General features: G+C 39.6%; 3 protein-coding genes across 4 annotated transcripts; 2 read left to right on the top strand and 1 right to left on the bottom strand.

The window, feature by feature from the left end:
• The first annotated feature begins 55 nt into the window (after window positions 1–55).
• Window positions 56–5,902, top strand: LOC110379504 (caspase Dronc). The gene is made up of 8 exons (XM_021339198.3): window positions 56–391; window positions 1,339–1,525; window positions 1,639–1,710; window positions 2,086–2,226; window positions 2,415–2,596; window positions 2,685–2,911; window positions 3,005–3,210; window positions 3,406–5,902. Exons 1-8 carry the CDS (start codon window positions 260–262, stop codon window positions 3,618–3,620), a joined length of 1,362 nt encoding a protein of 453 aa, XP_021194873.3. The 5' UTR covers window positions 56–259; the 3' UTR covers window positions 3,621–5,902.
• Window positions 5,890–9,934, bottom strand: LOC110379505 (protein CNPPD1). Its single transcript, XM_021339200.3, has 5 exons — window positions 9,716–9,934; window positions 9,000–9,096; window positions 8,610–8,815; window positions 8,399–8,527; window positions 5,890–7,785 (listed from the first exon to the last, which is right to left on the bottom strand). Exons 1-5 carry the CDS (start codon window positions 9,764–9,766, stop codon window positions 7,045–7,047), a joined length of 1,224 nt encoding a protein of 407 aa, XP_021194875.1. The 5' UTR covers window positions 9,767–9,934; the 3' UTR covers window positions 5,890–7,044.
• A 250-nt stretch (window positions 9,935–10,184) lies between these two features.
• LOC110379506 (uncharacterized) lies at window positions 10,185–23,561 on the top strand. 2 transcript variants are annotated; one of them, XM_049839201.2, is made up of 5 exons: window positions 10,185–10,788; window positions 11,730–11,963; window positions 12,076–12,189; window positions 19,257–19,572; window positions 20,308–23,561. In XM_049839201.2, the coding sequence occupies exons 1-5, from the start codon at window positions 10,651–10,653 to the stop codon at window positions 20,592–20,594; spliced, it is 1,089 nt and encodes a 362-aa protein (XP_049695158.2). In that variant the 5' UTR covers window positions 10,185–10,650; the 3' UTR covers window positions 20,595–23,561. The 2 variants fall into 2 exon arrangements, with proteins under 2 accessions (XP_049695158.2, XP_049695157.2); XM_049839200.2 differs by having other exon boundaries at window positions 10,190–10,788; window positions 11,712–11,963.
• The last annotated feature ends 24 nt before the right edge of the window (window positions 23,562–23,585 follow it).

Raw genomic sequence — 23,585 nt, 5'->3', positions numbered from 1 at the left:
ATAATCTGTGCACCTCAATAATTTTATTTGTTGACATGACACTGTCAGTGTCATCTATTCCAAATATTTTTAGTGCTGTAGATGGCAATGTTGTTGTCGGACGTTTGCCTGCTTTCTGAACCCAATAGTTTGTTTATTGTTGTTAGCAAATAAACCACTTCATTGAATTAACAATTTTATGTTTGTAAGTTATAATTTTCAAATTAGTTAACTCATTGAAGGAAGCTAAACATCAACAAGTCCAAAACAAACTTAAGTCATGGAGCAGAAACACAAAGAAGCTATTAGAAGTAACTTTAGTTCCCTAGTGGAGCGCACAGACCTGGACTCTGTTGTAACATCATTGTATGAAAAAGGTGTATTTTCCGAGCCAATGATTGAACCATACAGGGTAAGTGAAAAATCAGACATGAGACAATCAGTCCTAGTGGTGAGTCATACAAATCAAGTTCCCAAAATCTTAATTCATTTACCCTTGCGCATGATGCACAAAACCAGTTTTTTATATACCTACTGGTTTATTCCTTCAGTAGAGTTGTGTCATTTTTCACAATCATTTTGTTACTGGATGATGAAACAATTGCTTATGAATTGTTTCCCTAATGAATAATCTTAGACAGGCTGCTGTTCGGTGGCTATCCTTAACACAGAGTGTAGGCTTTGTACACAGAGTGTAGGGGCTAATAAATGTATCAGTTTAGTTGTTTAATGTTTTTGCAACCTAATAATCATCTATAGGTACTAATATTACATAGAGGATAATTTCTGTGAATAACATTGAGGCAAAATTTTATCCCAGTATGGGCAGTAGTTCTTGTGGATTCGGGTAGTAGTTCCCACAGACGAAACCACATGAAAACCGCTAGTGCCTGATTCTAAAGAACTTTTACAGCAATACAATTTCTTAACCTAATTGTTCAAACAAGTTTGAACTTGTCTAATTTTAAACTCTATTACACTTGCAGACCCTAAAGTAAATGTTTTTTAATTTAATTTAATAGCCTTTTATTCCTAAACATAGGGTTACAAGAGGTCCCTAAGTTCAGTGTGCCTTTTGGCATAGGCCTCCTCCAATTCCTTCCAGTGTGTCCTATCCCTTGCTACGCTCTGCCAGAGTGGTCCCGCTGTCTGTTTCAAGTCATCTTCCCATCTCCTGACTTGGCGACCCCTACTTCTTTTAATATAAAATGTTTAGACTCACACTATTTTATAATACTTATTTATACCATATAAGATATCTTGAATCTAATATTAGACCTTGAATTTATTAGCTCGATTGCAGACAAGCCATATTAACTATGGTTACTTTTAGTAAAGTACTAACTGTCTTATTTTCAGATTATTTCTCTACCAGAAAGGGATCGTAAAAGACAATTGTACGTTGATATCCTGCGACGTGGACCATTAGCATTCGGCCATCTTGTAGACACACTGGGTGAACTGGGCTACTGGGACTTGGTGCGGGATCTAGACCCTGACAGCCCTTTCTCATTTCCAGGTCAACGCACATTCAATCCCATTCCCAGTAAGATATTTCTTTATTTTTAACCGTATTTATATATACGATTCAAAGATGAAGTGTTCCAAAATAATATTTTATTATTGTATCTAAATTATTAAAATTTCGATTATTTTCAGAATTAAATCCTCCTACAATGGGAAATGATAATTTTCATAGTCTCAGCAGACCCAAGGGTGATGTAAATAAAAGTAAGTATTGTTATCCTCCTTTATCTAGCTACGTACATGAAGACTATTGCCATAAAACCAAATTAAAGTTCTGATGAATGGCATGAATCACCTGTTGCAGTTCTCGCCAAATTTGAACACAAAAGTAGCTATTTGTTAGGGTTGTGGCTCATCGTTTTATGTGTTTTGCTTTCATTCTCAAAGATCAAATTAGATAAGGGTGTTACAATGTTGCGATACCTTGCGTGGATGTTGGAGCTTATGTTTTCTTAGTATGGTGTAACTTGTAGTAATCACAGTTTAATATGGGTGTGATGTACCCAGCTACCACAAAGTTCTTCAAAGCAATAATTGAATCTAGTCTAAAGTGCTCTCATAACTTGGTTTGATAATCAGATCCGCGGCAGTCGTCCCCGCCGCCAGCGCCGGCGCCGCATCAATCATCCGATAACGACAACGCGGCCTGTGACGTCACCATCGAGCCACCGTTCACCGTCGTCAAGAGCACCAAGTTCATGGAGGATAACGATACGAAAGGTTTTCAATACTTATACATTATTAAGCATTATAATTATAATTTAGATTTGATAGACGTTCTGTTTGTGCCAATTTGTTAAGCAAGAATATCATTACTTAGAAAAGACCTATTTTGATCAAAATGTGGTAATCCGTGAATAGTAAAGTAAGGTAGTAGAGCATTTGAGACGTGCGTGATTTCTGTGCAGACGTGCGGCTGTACCGCACGCGCGGGCGCAACCGCGGCGTGCTGCTGGACTTCACGTACATGAAGTTCGACAACGACATCGAGGAGTTCCGCAACGGCGTCGACGTCGACTGCAACAACCTCAAGTACTTGTTCAACGAGCTCGGCTTCCGCGTGCTGCGCTACCTCAACCTGACCATGGCCGTAAGTGATCTTACTTATGCTAGATATTGCATGTATAATGTAATTTTGACTACGTCAAGTACTATGTATGTGCGTCGGTGGTGTGCAGGAGACGACGGAGACGCTGCGGTCGCTGGACGCGGTGCTGGTGGACATCGAGAGCGTGTTCGTGGTGGTGTCGTCGCACGGCTACGAGCGCGCGCACTCCAGCGACACCGACGTGCGCTGCAAGGACGGCAAGCTCATGCGCCTCATGGACATCATCGACTACTTCAACAACCGCAACCTGCCCGCGCTGATCGGCGTGCCCAAGGTCTTCATCTTCCAGATGTGCAGGTAACTAACATACACCACGTTCTCTATCGCATTTGTGTATAAAACTCTACAGATAGTACAAATGATAGCAAGCATTTTATTTCGCATTCACAGAGGCAGCAGCAGAGATCACGCGTGGACGGACGCTGCGCCGGCGCCGCCGCACATGCGCATGCCGGACGGCGTGCTGTACGCCACGGACGGGGTGCTGTACGACGGACAGCCGGTGCAGCCCGCGGCGGCTGACCGAAGGCTGTCGCGCGGCCGCCGCGAGCTGCCGCTCTACTCCGACATACTCATCGCGCACTCCACGCTGCCCGGTAAACAACCACCAAATATTGCATCATACTCGTATCATCCAAACAACAAAATTTCTTAGCAAAGACCACGGATTTTTTCTGTAGCATAAGGCAGTTTTTTTACTATAAAAAGGAGGACATATTTCAAGTTAATTTTGCACATCTTAACCGTACTATACGTATACACGACCAATAACACGCAGACCACGTTCCCAGGTCTGGTGGCGCACCGCGACGGCAAGTTCGGGTCGTGGTACATCCAGGTGCTGTGCAAGGTGTTCGCGGAGCGGGCGCACGACTGCCACGTGGAGAAGCTGTTCACGCTGGTGGACAAGCGCCTGCAGGCCGAGTTCAAGGTGCAGACCTCCTCCGTCGACCGCTGGGGCTTCAACAAGAGGCTCTACCTGCACCCCGGACTCTATGAGTCCTGAATGTACGCACCCACTCAGATCAACAATTTTGTAACTACGATCGGAACAATTGATAGGTACGCAATGGTACAATTAGTACTACAAGTGTTACTTGCTCAACCAAGCTAAATAAAGTACATGGTAATTAGTAGGATATTTGCTATCTACTGAGTGAGATTATTTCTAAAGTATGATTTTTAAGACTTGAAACAAGTGGATCTGCCTCAACTTCTACGTAAATGTTTAATATTACAGTCGACTCTCGTTAATTCGAAACTCGAGGGACTCTTAAAATATTACGAATTATCGAGTTTTTGAAATATTAAATGGTTCGAAATTTGTGAGAGAAAACAAATAAAACTTTGAATTATTAAGTGTTGGTCAATTATTATTTGTTAAATGCTATTTTATAACAATAACAAAAGTTATAGACACATTTGTGTGCATACATGTAGGTATTCATAATGTGAATTAATTATTCTTTCGAAACAGCTCCGTCATACTTCTTCAAAACAGACTGCTGCTACTCAGACTGCTCTCTGACTCTTTCTCTCTGTAACTTTGAATTCTCGAGTGTTGTACGACTAAGAATTCGAATTAACGCATCATTTTGTTATATAGCAATGCTTATTTCGTTCGAATTATCAAGTGCATAAAAATGTATTGATTTAGTTCGAAATATAAAGAGATTTGGTAGGGAACTCGCGATAGGTTTGAATTAACGAGAGGTTCGAAATATCGCAGGTTTGAATTAACAAGAGTCGACTGTATCATAATTAGGAATGACATTGCATAAACAGTCCAGCCATAATATTTCAGGGTAAGTTATACCTAAGAGTGATAATAAAATATTAATACGTAATAGTATTGTTGTGTGTACATATCAGTACCGAGATCGGTACACAATAATATACGTTTAAGATAGTGTGGCGGCAACTAGCTCGCCGCGGAATACGCACAATAACGTACGCACTCTCTGAGAACAGTGCCAAAAACTTAGTCCATATTTTTAGATGTAATAGTAGTGATAGCACTTAGCAGTAGGTATTAGATACCGATAAATGGATCGTGTATTAATATTCTCTTCTAGCAATATTGTGAAAATATTTTGTATTTTATAAGCATGCCTACTATACAATTCTCAATTATTTTTAGTTAATATTTTATTCATAGTCATACAAAAAACTACTAAGATCATGTTTTAAAAATACTGCCTAGTTATACATATAAATGTACGTAAAGTTTTATAGATAGGAATTTGGTGATCAATATTTTTGACGATCCGTTGGTTGATGATTACTTCGGTCGGTACAAAGAACGAAAGTAGTAGAACTTTATTCTCTTATCACCCGCTCTAAAGTTGCACTACTAGTTTTGAGCCACCAGATCGATGCGCGAATCTTTCTCTGTTTTTATAAGTTAGGTACGTACTTTAGATAAACAATTGCTTTTTCTAACCGCAAGTTCGATAAGGAAATGGGGACGCCTGTGGTCAGTCACATGATGCGCGAGACATACAGACAGGACGTGAAACCGTGTCCGTTTCATACAAAATGTATAGAAGCATCGCGACCCAAAATACATGGGAAATACAGAAAGCTTACTTGTCTGCACCCTCGCCTATGTTAGTCGCAACGGCGCCTCATTTTTCTACTGTCTTGCGGCACCACAGTGTGGCCATTACAACTGAATATTCAAGTCCGATTGTATAGGTTAAGGGCACGTCGTTTTTTGTTTCTATTGAAAAAAAAAACAACGTGGTTGGTACAAACATGAGCGTGTACTTACGTTACTTGTTAGCATTTATATTGTTTACTGACGCACACGACGCGGTTAGCTTCTGCTATCTAATCGAATCTGTTCGTCACACAGGTGCTTCCTTTTTACACTTCTATTTTATTTATAAGTATGTGCTGCATTTAATACGAAGTTTTTTAGATGGATACATAATATATGAATATTCTTGTATAATATAAACGACAAATTGTGATAAGTAGCCAATGCTAGTTCTATGTAAAATAATGAAATTTTGCCGAGTTCAGTTTGCCTCGTCCCTGTTGCCACATCTGTTTCCAGCCATTCTAGCCAGGCAACCATTAAGACATGTTAACTAATGATTACATAACTATTCTAACAATACTACACCTGACTGGTTGGTATCGACGTATTGACTGGCGGTATCAACCAGTCGTATAAATGCGGCTGAATATTATTATTCTACATGGGATATTTTATAATATTGACTACTGATAGTTTTAAGAAATAAGGTATATTTTTTTACAAAATAAAATTCTATTTCCATTGCTCATAGTTTTAATACACCACGTCACATACAAAAATAGATAGAAATATTGATAGCACTAGAGCGTGATTGAACCCCGCACTAACGCAATTGTGTCGCAGACAAGTTTTATAAAAATATATATAACAAAGTGTTATGTACAAACGAATGTACCTATGTATACACACTTGTACACAGATATAAGTAAAGTTTAGTTTTCACTCATGTTCCTATTTACCAGAAGATTAACATCTGGGACATGACTTCTAAAAATTCTCAACTTCCTGTATATCCATGTACATAGTTTTCTATTTGAGTAGACATTAATAAGTGTATTGCCGCAGGACCACAATCATGCCGGCCTCTCTGATACCATATTTGTATTCTTTGTAAAAGAATAAGTTTTTCAGAGTTTTCTTACCTTGAATCTATAATGCCATGAAGATGTTGATCTGTATAAATACCATTTTGAATATAGTTGTTCTGAATATTAAAATAATTATAAAAACTTCCACAGAAGTTGCTTGTGCTGGGGGTTGTTCTGTCTGCTCATGTAAATATGCCAACCAAGCTATAGTTTAGGATTCTTTATTTCTTAATTTATCCTACAATACTTCCGTTTAAAAATACTCTTGAGGAAGTTACTGCTATATTTTATTTGGCATAATCAAACAAATTTTGTTGAGTTCTAAAAATGCTAAAGATACAGATCAATATCTTGTACACGACAGTAAGGACATAATATCATTGTTAGTCATATTAGAGTAGACAGATATCTAATAGAAGGATGGAAGCTTGAATCCAGTAAATATCTAAAATAAACATTGCTCACGAGACATTTTACAACGCACATTTCATCGTAATAAATAAATTACAACAAAATAAGTGAAAACAGAAAAACAACCCTTCTCCGCAGTCGGGTAAGAAAATAAATTACGTTACGAAAGTACACCTTGCTTAAGAAAATAGGTCGATAATCATCAAATAGAACCAGCTTAGAGAGCTAGACAACAAACGACGGTCGCGTTATTACTCTTAATATCAAAGGGTGAAATAGTTCCTAATCATATAATAGTTTAGATGTTGTAAATTGCCCTGTGAACCCGGCATCACTTCATTATCCATATTTATCAGCCTTGTTCGTCGTAGTCGGGTCGCGGCTGCCTACCGGTCGGACGAGGCGGCCACCAGCGCCCCCAGGCGGCTGAGGTTGAGCCAGGCGCGGACGCAGCGCGGCCCGCCCGCCCGCGCCGCGCTCGGCTCGCACTCGCGCCGCGCCAGCTCCGCCGCCTGGCCCAGCTTGTCCAGCCAGCGCTGCATGGGGTTCACGAGCGAGCTCTGGTACAGCCAGTTGAGCACGGACGTCGTGGACCACCACGGCTCGAGCGACTTCCAATCGTACACCACGATGGCGTCGTACCAGTTTCTCTTGGTGGTCGTACTGTCCTGGTATTTAGTCCACTTAGCACAACACTTTAAGCTGTCTGGAACGCTCTCCTCGGCGAGGATGTCTAAAGTGGACAGGTCGAGTGTGGCATTATTCGTGTAAGGAGTCAGTTCCTGTTGTAAACTGTGCGTTATAATACTTGTATCGAGTAAATGTAGCGGAGCGAGCGTGGTGAGCGGCGCGAGCGAGGCGCGGGCGGCGACGTAGTGCAGCACGGGCAGCCACGCCTGCGACACCACCAGCGTGGACGTGAGGAACGTGACCAGCCCCGCCACGTAGGCGGCGGCGGCGGCGCCCAGGCTGCGCGCCAGCGCCGGCAGCAGCGCGGCGTCGCACGCGGCCGCCAGGTCCCCGTACGTGAAGAAGCCCCGCAGCTGCGCCTGCTTCAGCGCCACTTGCCGCTCTAGCCACGTCAGCCCGGCCTCGAACGATTTGTCGCTCACAAACACTTTCCAATCCTATTGATTGAAACAGAGTATTATGCTAACTTGAACTGCAATTACCAACCAATTTATATAAAACAAGAACATATAAATAATGTCGGGACACTTTTTCACACACGGTCGGTTAGCCCCATGGTAAGTTATTAATTAACTTGTGTTATGGGTGCTAACACAACTGATAAACTACATGTAGCTACATATATACATATTTATAAATACATATTGTAACACCCAGACCATGGCCAACAAGCATGCTCATCACACAAATGTCGATATGGAGTTTCTTGCCCGTTTTTCTCCATAGGAAGCTACTTTTGGAATGGGCAACTAGAAGCAAACTTATTTATAATTTTGACGTTCATAAGTGCTTGTAAAGGCCTACATGAAATAAATGATTTGATTTGATTTGACCGAACCGGGAATCGAACCCGGGACCTCAGGTCCGACAGTCCGGCATGGTGACCATTGCGCCATCGAGGTCGTCAGATACATATATACATAGATGGATATAGACATTTATACATATACATATTGTTAGTGTATTGTTTAGTTTACATGTTCTTTACAGTTCTTTGAACAGAAGAAAAGCTGTACATAGTAAAAAAAGTATGTGGTATTTGCTACTTACTATTGCATTGAGGAATTCAACTTCAAGCTTCTTGAGCTGGTCAAGTTCCAATCCACCGGAGGCCGCCCATTCGGAACATATCACGTCGTCGTCTTCTCCATCATCTTGTAGGAACTTATTGCCTACCATCTGACAATAGCACAAAACAAAATTGAGAGGCTGAATGTTCAAATGTGGCTAGTAGAGTTGTATTCCCTTGAAAGAATCTCACCAGTGAAACGAGAAAGAGATCAGCTGGAGCGGCAGAGGCGATGTAATCAGGGTTGCAAGCATTTAGTCGTTCAAGGTAGAGAATGGCCAGCACCAGCGCGCAAGGAGACACGCAGGCACTGCGAGCGATGCCGGCGGCCGCGTCGGCATGCAGGCGCCGCAGCGAGCGCCCGCGTTGTGACACCGACCACAGCTCACATGAGATCTCTATAACATTACTAAAATGTTAATACATAGGTACATGCTCACAAAGGCAAGTTGCATATTTATAATTTTTTTAATCTAAGATTATTATGAGTTGTGACTTCTTTCCTTCAAGCTCATACAGTGGGCTTCCAAGAAAGTAATTATATCATAGTGTAATGTACAATTTAGCAGTGATGTTGCATACCGGTAACGGGCAGGCTCAGACAGGGCAGTGTTGGCAGCTGCCCGTAGTACAGGGTCTTGGTGATACGCTTCAGGAATTCTTTGTGGTCACCCATGCTCTATGTTCAAAATAATTAAATATTTCTCACATTCTTTTAGGAACAAGTGTTGATGGGACAGAATGATTTTTATAAAAATAATGTGTTCATTAAAGGAAATTAAAACAAACTAAACATTATTTGAATGTGAATATAACAAGAACTCTAAAATAAAAACTAAGTTCTTTTTTTAAATTTGGATGAATTATCAATGCCAGCATGCCAGCTATATCTAGCTATAAAATATGTATCACAGTGATAAATTCATTTTTATCATAAATAGTGACCTTCAAGATTTGTCCATGATGTCATTCAAGTTCAAGAAAAGTTACTTATGGTTACTCATAACATATAGTTTGCAGATGCATTTGCATACAGTTACATCTTATATCGCTAGTTATTATTGACGTAGTGAACTAAGTAAGTAGTTAACAACAAAAACATGACAATGTGGACTTGTTAAACTACCAGGATCATGGATCATGATTAATAGTATCTGTTGTCAAGCCTGAGAAAGTTCTTGGTTTTGTTAATGTGATTTTAATTTTACATAAACTACCACGTAAGTATTTCATTAAAGTATATTTCTAAGAGCCGTTATGTGTGAATGAGTAGGCCACGACATGACCTCTTTCTGTACCTTGATCTTGGTCCTCGAACCTTCTCTTCTCCTTTTGGATATGTTTGACATAGTCACGGTAATTTTAATAAATTACAAAAATATTTGAAAACTACAATACAACTATTATAACGACAATTTACATAAATAATACAGGATTCTTCTTATCGAAGAACCTATTTTTATTTTGTTTGGAGTTCCAGAGACTTCAACACGTTTATGAACGAAGCATCATGAAAAGAAAACAAAGTAAACGATAACATGTGAGTAGGAAAGAGATATTCATTCATCTGTAAGTATGATATCATAAAATTATTTGGGATGGAACGCAATGTAGCAAAATACTGTCAAATAAGTAAACGTGACCAACATTGAAAAATGTTTTTAGGTATTTGAAATTTTTTATTTCCAAAATCCTAAAGAATCTAAAGAAATAGTAAAGGTGTTTTCAAAACAAACTCAATGGTTTATGCTAGCAGCATAAAAAAACTTTGTTATAAAACCCTACTGATTTATAATGAAGTTAGTTAAGTATAAACATCTCAATGGTACATACTGGTAACAACACTAGTCCTCATGTTGACAGATGTCAAATATAGGATAGAAAGAAGACAATCGAACGATTTTCGTTCAGTGAATGCTTGCTTATTCGAATAAAGGCAACACAACTCAAAAGCAACATGAAATAATTCAGCTATCCGCGTGAATAATTTATCGTGTGTGCGGCGTAATACTGTGTTGAGTTAGAAATGTTAGAATGTGCCTACCAGTAATTTAAGGTCGGGTGCGTGTGGGTTTCGCGCGGACTCGTCATTGATATTGATTTCTTTTATTTTCTCAAAGTACACTCTAAAATGATTTAGCCGGATCAGACAGAGTTTCGGATTGTTTATTCAGTTTTAGAGAAAAGGAAACTATTTGGAGTCGAATGCACTGTGTGATAATGTGTGGACAAAATGAAAACTAAGAGTTTTTTGCTGTTTTCGACGTCGGTGTTTGCAATTAGTATATTTCTGATAGTATTCCACTCTCAGCCTCCCCAGTCTATCCAGAGTATTGTCACGCAAACGCATCAACACATAAAAGACTTTCAGGTTTGTGAATAAAGTATTACTTCATTTAAAAAGACATAATATTCACATGACAAGCTATATCAAGTTCATTTATAAAGGTTTCCATTTTACTACCTGTTGTCTACTTAGCTTTTATACAAGTAAACAAATTTTTGTTCAGTGGGTATCATTTTTGTAAAATTACAGCAACAATAATAAACACAATTTCCCAAAACATTAATTTTAAGTAAGTACTCAGTTATATTGACATCATACCTTGACTTAAATTGACTAGTGTAGTTTGTTGTGATAGCTAAGAATGTTGTTGTTGTTGATTATATAGCTTGTCTTAGCTGAATTGATGCACCCCTCATGTGGTAGTAGTGTGTCAATTTAGCTCAGACTGGCTGTAACTAATGATAATGCCCATGTATGCTTTGTGTAGCCAGAAAATGTTTGCAAACTTTCTTGTTGTAATTATTGTTTTCAATTACTGTCATACTAAATTGAAATAAGATATATAAATAAAACTTCTTTTACGGATTTTATGGTTGTTATATCTGTAAAAGTAGTTTTATTGAAATGTTGAATATTCACATAAGTGTTGAAAGAAGATTTTCCCAGGAAATTCCCATATACTAAAGATCTTTTTGTAGTTCCTAGGAAATATTCAATGTTGATAGATGTTAGTGACTTGGCTGAATCTAAGGGGCACACACAACTAACATTAAATACAACAGACATGTTTGTCAAACCTTCATATGTTAATTACAAGAATGCTGATTATCTGAACGCTGATTAAACAAATCAGCAATTATCCAAATTGGTCTAAATTCTCTATGCACCTTTATTATTATTACAAACTAGCTTTTGCCTTGAATCTTAAACATTACACAAATCAGTAAATATTTAGAGAAATATGGTCGTAATTGTAATAAATTAAAATATGATTTACCACGCAACAGGCGTCGTTGTCCCAGCAGGAGAACCTGCGCGATGTGCAGGAGAGCCACCTGGTGCAGGAGGAGCAGTACGCGCGCCTGCTGGGGCTGGACGGGCGCCAGGAGCTCTGGCACAACACCACGCTGCCCGCGCTCGTCACGTACGCGCGCGGCGACGCGCACGCGCAGGCCGTCAGCTTCGTCCGTGCCGCCGCCACTCTGCCCTACACTGTGCTGCTCTACAATGTGGGACTAAAGCCCTATTCTTTAGGCGTGGTAAGTACTCCAATACCTAAGAAATAAATGTACTTCGGAAAAAACTAACAGGTGTTGTGGCGATAGCATAGACATTAGACATATTTGTTTATCGTAATAAAATTTTGTGCAGGTTTCAAACTACTGCAACTCATCAAAATGTGCGATCATCGAGCTGGACTTGGACGCGTTTCCTTCTCACGTGAGCGACGAGAGTATACACGCTGTGCGCCCCATCATTATACAAGTGAGTTCAACAATAACACAATACATAATACAATACCATAATTATGTGGTGATGTCAGAACCAGAGGAAGGTAATGTCTACTATTCGATTCAGGAAATTATCTTAGATAATGTATAAGGAAGTTCAGGATTTGGTCCCCGATAGGCGTAAATGGGAGGAACTGCACCGAAAAGAGCTAGGCTCTTGAATTAAAGAAAGAAGAAGAACAAAAGGGGAATTGATAGAATAAATAACACAAGGGAACAAAATAAGACTTTTTTTTTGTTGCATGAAACTTTATGACTGTTGTTTATTAATTCGAGGTCGCTGATTTCAAATCTACCCACATTTTTTTTCTAACAGCTTTAGTTTTTGAGATACAGAGCATTGACCGTATTTTCGAACTAGTTACACTTAATTTTCATATAATAGAGCATTTTATTTAAAAAGTGTATAATTTTATAATTTCTATGTTGCGAAATAGTTGTAAAAATTATACTAACTATTTCTGTAATATTTGTGGTGAATATGCATTTAAAGATTGTAGACTAAGTGTCTCGGAGTTCTTAAAACGGGTGTACTTTGAGTACTTTGGATTTTCTTTGGACACCTGCGACAGGTACCTACTGGGTGTCTTATATGGTATGTAAAACATGCGTCGAGTCTTTAAGGTTATGAAAAAATAAGAAAAGACCCCATTTCAAGTACCAAACACCGATGACCTGTCGAGAACCCTCGAATCATTAGGTAGTTTTTTTGCGTGGTTGATATAAACGGAATTTACAAAAAAATTTACAAAAAATCGGTCCAAATGGATTTACCCTAACTTGTTATCTACCACCTTACCTTGATAAAGGTGCTACCACATCAAACTTGGGCTCATGAAATAATTTGTAAAAGCTCTGAATAAAAATGCTCAATACATATCTAAAAAGTCCCATAATTTGAGTATAGGGAAACTAAAAGCCGGAATTTCTGGTAGTCCACAAATAAGGAGGTTGATGAAGGACGAGAAGTTTCATAATTACATGACCGGTATAGAAAAAAATGCCTCAAATGAATTCGTTTGGATTGCACAAAATTTTCTATCAAACAAAAAGGGTGAAAGCTATTCAAAGCACTTCGAACAGATATTTTCGCATTTCCAACAGCTTGGTTGTAATATGAGCATCAAGGTATACTTCCTCCTTAGCCATTTCGACCATTTCCCTGAAAATCTAGTTGATCTCAGTGAAGAACAAGGTGAACGGTTCCATCAAGATATTCGGACTATGGAAAAGCGGTCCCAGGGTCATTGGAAAGCCAACATGATGGCGAACTATTGTTGCAGCATTAAAGACAGCCCTAGTGAACCGAATCAAGCTAGAAAATCTTATAAAATAAAGTTTTTTGATGTTTAATCGTGGTTCTTCTGCTGTTTTTTGTTAATAAAATTATGTTTTTCTTGAAAATTACGTTTTGTTGATAACTCAACAACTAAAGCTGATACAGAACTTCTGTCTTCAGATCTTAAATTAGCGGCCCAAAAATATACAATATTAGTCGTAATATTTCATGCAACAAAAATCTTGTTCCCTTGTGTAATCGTAGAATAAAAAAAAATACCAACTATATTTTCATTTCAGTGTGAATTTGTAATTGGACGATATAATAGCACAGTGTACTTCGATGAACTCCCTTCATATCTTATCTTCAACAAAATAAGGAACAATGACTAGTGTCCTTATCAATCTCAAGCATCATGCTGCTTGGAATCAGACATGATTGTACCGTAAAATTATGACTTTGAAGGGTCTACGTGATTATTTAAAAGGCCTTCAAAATTTTTTGTTGGCGCTCCGTTTCAGGGTCTCTAGTTCATACCAAACTTGCCTATGTAAATGAACAAGACACAAGAGAATCAAAGCCATACATAGTAGCCGGGCGCAATAATGAGACATGTTGAGTAGCAATTAGTCGTCCGCACAGCGCGCTCCACTCGTGAGGCTTGATACAGCTCAATCTCGTCAACAGACACGTAGAAGTTGACGATCACTGTTGTTAGAGAGCATGTTGCACGATGCAGTCTCAGTCTCAGACTCGTCTGTCGTTATATCATCCATGTGCCACTTTTTTAGCATTTTTAAGTCTGCTGCGTGAACCGTACACATTTCTTCTATGCTTATTTGTATGTGCTACACTTTATTACGCTCGCGGAAGGACATCAAAGCTAAAGTAATTCAAGTGAGCGAATTAAATAAACTAGAACAACTTATACATAGAATATAATAAAACTTAACTCTGTCCACCAGAAACAATTTCCACTAGTTAACCTGTAGGTCAATTGTATTAGAACAAGGTTTTCTTAAATGAACGGTTAGTAGAGGCTAATGGTTAGATTAGTGAGCCGGGTCTGCGACTCCTTTAAATATTTTGAAGGTCAGCGGGCAGATGATCCTGACGATATCCAATCTAATTCTTCGTTGACACGTGTTGTAGGGAACTCTATGCTATTTCCTAAGAGACTTGCATACCGCAACTTTTATAAATAAATTAGATGAAGTAGTGATTCTGAATGATACTGGAAACAGTCTCTTTTTCCTAAGATGAAATCGATTCTCCTCAAATTTTAATTTTCCTGATATTGTGTAGACTTGGGTACTCATGAATGAGCAGTTAGCAGAAATATGCGCGTTGGTCATCAGCGAGGGCACTTGAAGGCAGTGCCTTGTGTCAACACTCCACGGAGCGAGTGTCGCGATAACATATCTGCACTACAGTCACCGCACCGCCACTTTCCATATTTACTATCGATGTCCATAATTTTGCCTATTCTATCTATTGAGCAACAATTTCCCACTGAGAGTTAGATTCATCGTATTTTTGTCTGGGGCTCTAGGCAATGACAAAAGAGAAGGCCCACAGCATTTAGTCACATAAATATACACGAGCAAAAGAAAATTCTACCACTCTGGCCGTGAGGCCTTGGACAAGTAGACTTTAGGCCACTATCATAATTGAGTCAAAGCTATTGCCTATACTGCCCAATGGATAAGAATATTAGCTACAATTATCTATACTTAGATGATCTTATAATGGCTCGATAAATGGTAGTGCTTGGTTTAAGAGCACAGAGCGTTGCCACTGAATGCTGCAATGTCGAAGTGGTTTTATTTTAAATTGAAATATTATATTTTTATTAGATTTCACAACTTCGTATCTGGATAAAAGGTGCTTTCAAGTGAAACAAAACAATGAACTGTCCGGCCTGTACGAAATAAAATCAGGAGTCCCACAAGGAAGTATACTGGGCCCTATTCTCTACCTCATATTCACCGCAGACATCCCAACCGACGACCACACTATGATTGCCACATACGCTGACGATACTGCACTAATGTCATCTCATAGAGATCCGGCGATTGCCTCCCAGGCCACTCAAAATCACCTCGACGAACTTGAGAAGTGGCTGAAGCAGTGGAAAATTAAGGCAAATGAGACCAAGTCCGTACACGTCACATTTACTTTGAATAAAGAAACTTGTCCTCCTGTTAAATTAAACAATAAAGAGATCCCACAGGCAGAAAACGCAAAATATCTAGGAATGCATCTAGACAGGAGACTCACTTGGCAAAAGCACATCTGGGCAAAGCGATTACAACTAGATGAAAAACTCCGTAGTCTAAACTGGCTGATTGGGAGAAACTCTCAATTAAATGACAGCAAAATGATGGTATACAAAGCAATCATAAAACCTGTTTGGACCTACGGCATACAACTTTGGGGAACCGCCAGCAATAGTAACATCGACATACTAGAAAGGTTCCAAACGAAAGCACTACGTACCATGTATGGAATCCCAAAATGCATCAGCAACAGATACATGTACCTCGACCTGGGTGTTAATACTGTCAGACAAGAAATAGCCATGAGCAGCGTAAAATACCAGCACAGGCTGGCTGATCACGTTAACGAGCTAGCTAAAAAACTTAGCGGGGAAGGTGGACAACAACATTATAGACTTAAAAGACATGACATCTCTAACCTAAGCAAGAGATTCAACTGACACAGAGAGAGTTCATAGTACTGGAAGACTAAATAACTGTGAACCTCGTTTACGACATTTTGCTCTGACACAGCTCAGTCAAACGAATGGCTTATTGTTCTAAAACAGATTGCCAGGACGCAGAGTAGACACATAAAAAAAAAAAAAAAAAAAAAAGATTTCACAACTATTTATAATCGCCAATTGCGATGTGGATTGTGGAGCTATCATGAACAAATTTCATGTTTTAACCATCGAAAAGTGCACGGGCGGTGTCTGGAAAACTTGCTGAACTAACATATGATGTGATATTACCAATTACATGTTGGAAAAGCTGCTAAAAAAGATATAGGTAACTCCTTCTAGATCTGTGAATGGTGGTTCTTACATAATACCTAACTATTCATTTGGAAATGTCTGGTTGTGTTGATACACGAGCGCTGCGGCGCATGCTCGCGTGCCCTTGATTGTCGCCGTGCTCGCTACTATTATCACATTACCGTGGCGCACCAAACTGACTATACATTTTTATTACTTTAACTGCGGAACTAATAAATACGTAGGTAACCTAACTTATTTAGTGGCTACATCTAAATAGCTTAAGCAATGCCCTAATCATTAAATTTATGTTAGTTAAATGCAAACACACTGTTGACACTCAGTGCGCATAACTTAGCAATGAGCAAGTTTAACTTTACGTCACGCAATTGGGCGTAGTAGGATTTATTAATGAGTAATGGGCTTATTGTCTGCGGCCAGTTAAAATACTCGCACGTTATCAATAGCAGAGTTCCCCGGGCGAGGACACATGGTGCTACAGTATTACGCGCATAGGTACAGCCCAGGTGTTGGCCCTGGCTTTACTTACACTTCAGTCGCTTATCGCCAATATCGTCAACAAATTCCTCTCACGCAAGTGGAGATTTGTTTGTTTTTCAATATGCACTCTCATATGTTAATAAGTATTTTTTTTAAATCCGTTATTGTCAAAATGTAATATTTACTCGTTATTTTGTTCTCCTTCAATATTTCTAAATTGGTTTACGTGAACAGAAACAAGGACTGGGTGATCTGAAATTCAGGAAGTTACCTTCCTATTTAGGCACTCTTCTCTAAAATCCATAGATTAGCATTTTGAAATTAATCCCATACGATTAATAACTGTATTTTTGAAGAGATACTATTCAATAAAACCTTCATTTCGCGCCAAATATCTTTGCTTAATTTGTAATGGCTTTAATATCAGAAGTTCCATCTTGTTAGGCGCGAACTGTGTGAAGTATGTTTACCCCTCACGAATACTGAACGAGTGTATATGTATGTTTGTATATGGGATAGCAGTAATATGACAGGTTCTGATAGCACCAGATAGCGCTTTGCCTTATCCGTCGGTCGGTAATCGCTTGAGATAGCACTGATTTTGATAAAAATAATATACCTAACTAGTTATTACTGGTTTATCAATTGCTTTAATCTCGTGGGAAATCAGTAAATTTTATTTGAAAATCATCAAATAAAATGTATTTTTCGAGGTTGTTTGCTAAAAGTTGTCCAGTCAGCAATGATAGAATGTGGCGAGCGGAGACATGGCTGGGCCCGTGAGCCTCAGCGCCGAGACGTGACGTGCCGTCTGCGCTGTGTGCGTCGCCTGCGTGTCTGTCTGGCACATACCACTCAAATACATACTAATCGCCAATATTTTGGGAGTTCTATTTATTTCAGCGTTTCCGCCGAATGTAGAGCACGTACAGAGCGTTATTATTATACAGTCCTAGGTGTTAGAGCTGCTAATGCCCAGGTTTAGTGACTTCACATTTTGACAAAACACGATGAAAGATACTACTTATTACAAAAACGAACATCGCTGTATTGCACAATGTTCCTTCATAATAAGGTTTTTACATTCACGCTGGAACTATACGATTTCTTATCTAATTACATATTCGTACTATACGAAGGTACCTACTTCATTCCCCTGGTACATACGTACGATTCGCTAGGTTTTCAAGAAACTAGAAATCAGCATTATACGATCTACTTACTGCATATTATGCACCGAGGAGATCTTATTACGATTGAATATAATCCGCTATGCGTAGTTTCTCAGTCATTGAGTTTGCAGTTATGGTGAATAGCTTTTGATGGGTTTTCACCTTTCCTTCTTTTATAAACTCGAATAATTATGTATCTTGATCTAATATCATTTCCATAAATTGAACCGGGGCGTTGTTAGCCAACATTGATTAACCGCAAACTTTTGAAATATTTTCCGCTTTATATTTTTCCGACATTTGCATGAGTGTATTTCCTGAATAAGTCATCGAGTCGAGGTCCGTAGCGCAGCCACAGCCGTGCGTATGCGTTCCCTCTGGCACACGGAGTGGAGACTTCCACATATACGTATGTTCGGAGTCGTTACCTACTATTGCGGTTTGTGATGCCGTGGAATGTTATATACTTATTAAGTTGCCGTCACATTAACCCTAAAATAGCTCTCAAGTAATTTTCTACGCGTGCTACATTGACCATTAGACATGTAATTTGAACGTTTTTAACGCCAATGTCGTAAGCTGATAAAAGTGACCACTTCCTTAATCCTTAAACACTTTTTGCAAATATACCTATCAGGTAAACAATTTTACTAAAAGTTATCGCTTATGTTTGACTCAAGTTTTAGATAGAACGAGGTGTATAAACTACCTAATATGTTAGTGAAAAAACATAATCAAACCTACCCTCGCTAGACATAACTCTTTCTCTTTGCTATACGAAATACCGCTACTTTTTAACAACAAAGACTAACATGCTCTTTTGTAAAACATCGTTAAGCCTGAGGCTTACATACCTACTTACACTTGTTTTCTACAGGCTGAACTACAGGGATGAACTACCTCTAGAGAATACATAGGTACGGTAGACTGCACATCAGTGGTAACTGTCATGCACCTTAACTCAACAGTAATAAGAACGATTTTCCTATAAAACTGTTACCACTGACCTGAAGTTGACTGTACTTATAATAGTGCATTTTGAGCTGTGAGTAAAAGTAATGTGTTGGTTGCAGCACGCGCTGAGCCGAGTGGGCGGCGTGGTGTTCTGCGAGGCGTCGCAGCGCTGGGCGGGCTCGGCGGCGGAGCTGGCGGCGCTGTGGGCGCGCGCGGCGGCCGGCGCCGGCGTGCTGGCGTGGCCGCGCCGCGCCGCCGTCACCAGCCTCACGCACCCGCGCATGTTCCACTACTTCCACGCCACCATCGACGACTTCCTCTTCGTGCAGATGATGGACGTCACGCGGCTCATCGTCGCCAACAAGCCCGCCGTGCTCGACATCATGCGCCCCTGGATACAGTGCGCGCTCACGCTCGACTGCATCATGCCTATTGGTAACTATCGATACCCAGTCAAAGAGAATTACTTACATCCACCGAAGCATACTTCTGTTGCTTGTACGAAGCCAGCGACCGCCATCGTGCGAACCAAATGACAATAATATCTCATCCTCCTAGCCTTTAACCAAATATGTTGGGGTCGGCTTCCAGTCTAACCGGATTCAGCTGAGTACCAGTGCTTTACAAGGAGCGACTGTCTATCTGACCTCCTCAACCCAGTTACCCGGGCAACCCGATACCCCTTGGTTAGACTGGTGTCAGACTTACTGGCTTCTGACTACCCGTAACGACTGTCAAGGATGTTCAATGACAACCGGGATCTACAGTTTAACGTGCCATCCGAAACACAGTCATTGGTGTCTAAGATATACTTAGAAAGTACATACAAACTTAGAAAAGTTGCATTGGTACTTGCCTGACCGGGAACGGACCCCGCGCCTTCATACTTGAGAGGTTGGTTCTTTACCCACTAGGCCACCACGACTTGACAATAATATCTGTTATTATATTATGTTAGTAGTTCTTCAAGCTTTTTGTCATCATAGAACATGACGCGAGTAGGTATCAGTGTGTGTGCTCGGAATTTAGTTGCTGACCTCCATTCAATTTTGCGAAAACTGTATGCGAGTCGAGGTATCCTTAGGTCGACATACGAAGATTTCTGGGTTCCGTGCGTGCATCGTTGGTGTCTTATTGTAAGAAATATGTTAATGGTGGTATGCGATGCAGGCGCGCAGTCGGTGGGCTGCCGGTTCGACAAGAAGCCGCAGTACCGGTACTCGGGCTGCCACGGGCAGGACGCGTCGGCGCTGAGCATCGTGCTGGGGCTGCGCTCGGGCTTCGAGGAGGCGGTGTACGCGGTGCGCGGGCGGCGCGCGCGCTGGCGGCACGTGCCCGACGCCGCCGCGCGCGCCGAGCTGCACGCGCGCGCCGCCAACTCCTCCGAGCGCGCCGCGCCCGCGCTCACCGCGCCGCCAGCCCCGCCAGCCCCGCCCGCCCACACGCTGCACCAGTGAAACACCACGCCAATCTTAACAGTAGATAATTATCGGATGTGTTAGTAAGACCAAATTTTTTATCATTATTATTTATATCATTCCATTTGTTGAAATTACGCCAAAAAGTAGAGACATTTTTATTTGAATTTACAAAATTCGTCGAATGTAAGAAGTTAAATATCTATTATTAGCCGAATAAGTACAAGAAGTATATTTGAAAGTTAACAGCGATCTTATAGCAATTCGAATAATGTAGTGTGAAACAAGTAATAGTAGTAGAAGTTCTCATTTGCCATATTGGGTACAACAAACAAACATTGTGTTACGTTTAATTATATTTGAGATCTTGTTTTATAAATGTTACCTAAGTCAATTGTTACATTGACTCCTAAATTCTAAACGTTGATAGCAGTATTATTTGTTACTTGTTTTATTAGAACAATTATACTTGCAACCTTTAAAAGGTGCGCAGTGTACGTCAATACGAGATTAATTATAGCTTACCAGTTATTATGTAGTGTAGAATTATTTATTCGTTTATAAATATGAAACACGAGCGAGGAGGAGCTGGCATTCTAGCAGGCCAGCTGTCCGCCTCGCGGTGCTGCTGGAGCGACCACTTGAATACCATCATGTCAAAATCAAGTACAAATTAATTTAGCATCAATCAAAGTGTAGCGGCGGCGCTAACTGCACAGGTTTGCGCACAGCTGTGGAGGTTTGCGCAGTTAGCGTTACTTATTCACGAATCTTCCCGCAAACTAACGAAATACATAGTTTTCAAGTTGTCACCAGCTATGCAATGATCTAGGCACATACTCTTGTGAATATTATTTTGTATATACAATTTGTAAGATCATTAGACATTAGTTGGTATATGAATGTAGTGCTACATTTTTCGTAATAATTATTTAGTTTAGTTAGTTGTCGTATGTCGACTGTATGACGGTCGATTTCTATGTAGATGTTATTGCTATTTTTAGCGTTTAGTGCATCGATACTCATTAGTGATAATTTTGTATTACAAGCCTTTATCGAGCAATATTATATTTTACATTAAGTACACAATGACGCATTATATTTTGGAACTTGCCAGCTATGTCAGAATTTTACAAACAATTTCATTTTAATAAGAAAATAGACAAATAAATGTTAATTAACAATCCGACACATGGGTGTTACATGATCTACTGCCAATGGTTTTGTATTACACTTAGTTTATTTACCTCTTCAAACTATAATACAAAGTTGTCGAATCGAGTCGGGGAGTGTGTTCAACAGTGTGTATATGTATATTCAGGTTTCTGCGTACTGAAGGAAGGCACTCGATGTAAGGCAAGTGCGTCAGTGTCGGTGAGCGTGGCAGGCACTACTTCATGAACTTTGCATATCGGTGTTTTATTTTGATGTATTTATTTAATAACACCAGGTTTGGTTGTGAAACTGTTATCAAAATTAGTTGTATGTGTTCACGACTTACTGCACTCGCCGCGTGCAATGTGATATACTTAAGTATATTATCGTAAAGTATGACTGCGCGATCTCCGCGCGATATTGCTATGAGTTATACGTATATTTTGTAATGTAAAACAATTTTGTGATGGCATACTGCAATTTATCAAAGATTTCTCTACCCAAACATCTCGAATAATAAACTAGAATTATCAAATCTTACACGTAAATAACGCGAACGTTTAAATGTACTCGTATAGAGAACTCCGAAGCAGGAATTTGTAAACACCTGTACATATTTATTTTGAGACAGATCGCGTATATAGCCTCTAAATTTAAGGACATTAACGTTACTTAATCCAGTTTAAACTAAGTGACTTTAACATGACCAAGCTGTACATACGTTTTAACTTAAGTTACTTCCTACAACTAAATCCGGATATCCTCTTAAACTGATATCGTATTTCATTGCAATCATAATTCAGTATTCGTATCCTATGTACAGTACCTTAGGCCGCAGTACAATCTAAAGATTTGTATGTCCACTTCTGTGCATGAAATTATTGAGTGTTGCCGCGACAGTTGGAGGTAGCATAATTGATGAGACATATTATGGTCCCACATTGATCCCGTACGGCCGTAACCCCGCGCATGTGGCGCCGCGACTCCCCGCGAGCCGCGTGTGTGCGCCCGCACTGCGCCTCACATCCCTTCACATGAGATCTAGTCCTTATGCTCATAGGTAATAAGAGTTGCTATAAATTTAAAGTAACTGTAAGTAATGCGCTTTGTAAGTTGCGGCACCTGAGTCAAATTAGTGATGTCCGCAATTAAGCTTATAATTATGTTGTGATTTATAATACGTTTTCAGATATGTTGATGCCTACACGAGCATTGAAGCAATTGCATGGATTTAGGCGTCTACCTCTATTAGACGATATCAATAGAGTATCGTGTTAGCGCGACCTATGAATAATGTGAGCAGACTTACAGACAAATATAGAATGTTGGCTCAGTGAAGTACAACGTATAAAACGTAAACAATGTAATATTAATATATTGCTTAAAAACCTTTTGATGTTTATAACTCCTAGTGGATAGGAAACATATTGAATTTATTATACAGTTTTATCAAAAAATACGACCACGTTTGAATTTTATTGTTCTGCCAAATGCATCACACTGTTGTGATAAATTGAATATTGAAAATACTTAGTTGTAAGTTTCCGTAGATGACATTGGTCACCGTAATGATTTGGAGTCTGGCCTCGTCACTAAACGGAGTATTTGTATAATTTCCTCGCACTGTAGTTAAGTTTAATTGTAAAATTATATTGAAACGTAACTGTTGCTTCGATTGTATTGATGGAATCTATAAGTACTTTTTTGTTATATAGTTTTGATACAATGAAGCCGATGCTACACTGACTGCGTAGTTATCCTTCAAGAACCGCTTGACAATACTGACACTAAGCAGCGTCCAAATACAACGTTATCGTTATGTTTATTCATTACAAGAAGTACAAACAAAAATGATACATTTATTTCTATCCGACT

The sequence above is a fragment of the Helicoverpa armigera genome, chromosome 9, assembly GCF_030705265.1.
Source record: "Helicoverpa armigera isolate CAAS_96S chromosome 9, ASM3070526v1, whole genome shotgun sequence".
In the NCBI taxonomy this organism is placed as follows: Eukaryota; Metazoa; Arthropoda; class Insecta; order Lepidoptera; family Noctuidae; genus Helicoverpa; species Helicoverpa armigera.
This window is presented reverse-complemented; position numbering and strand designations above follow the sequence as displayed.

What these genes read in the sequence shown, in the direction of transcription:
- LOC110379504 (XM_021339198.3), top strand. Translation starts at nt 260, where the DNA reads ATGGAGCAGAAACACAAAGAAGCTATTAGAAGTAACTTTAGTTCCCTA. An exon ending in GGAGGATAACGATACGAAAG is followed by an intron (nt 2,227 to 2,414) that starts GTTTTCAATACT and finishes ATTTCTGTGCAG; the next exon opens with ACGTGCGGCTGTACCGCACG. An exon ending in ACCTCAACCTGACCATGGCC is followed by an intron (nt 2,597 to 2,684) that starts GTAAGTGATCTT and finishes GGTGGTGTGCAG; the next exon opens with GAGACGACGGAGACGCTGCG.
- LOC110379505 (XM_021339200.3), bottom strand. Translation starts at nt 9,766, where the DNA reads ATGTCAAACATATCCAAAAGGAGAAGAGAAGGTTCGAGGACCAAGATC. An exon ending in ATCTCTTTCTCGTTTCACTG is followed by an intron (nt 8,528 to 8,609) that starts GTGAGATTCTTT and finishes TGCTATTGTCAG; the next exon opens with ATGGTAGGCAATAAGTTCCT. An exon ending in TTGAATTCCTCAATGCAATA is followed by an intron (nt 7,786 to 8,398) that starts GTAAGTAGCAAA and finishes TTCAATCAATAG; the next exon opens with GATTGGAAAGTGTTTGTGAG.
- LOC110379506 (XM_049839200.2), top strand. Translation starts at nt 10,651, where the DNA reads ATGAAAACTAAGAGTTTTTTGCTGTTTTCGACGTCGGTGTTTGCAATT. An exon ending in TGCGCCCCATCATTATACAA is followed by an intron (nt 12,190 to 19,256) that starts GTGAGTTCAACA and finishes TGTTGGTTGCAG; the next exon opens with CACGCGCTGAGCCGAGTGGG. An exon ending in CGACTGCATCATGCCTATTG is followed by an intron (nt 19,573 to 20,307) that starts GTAACTATCGAT and finishes TATGCGATGCAG; the next exon opens with GCGCGCAGTCGGTGGGCTGC.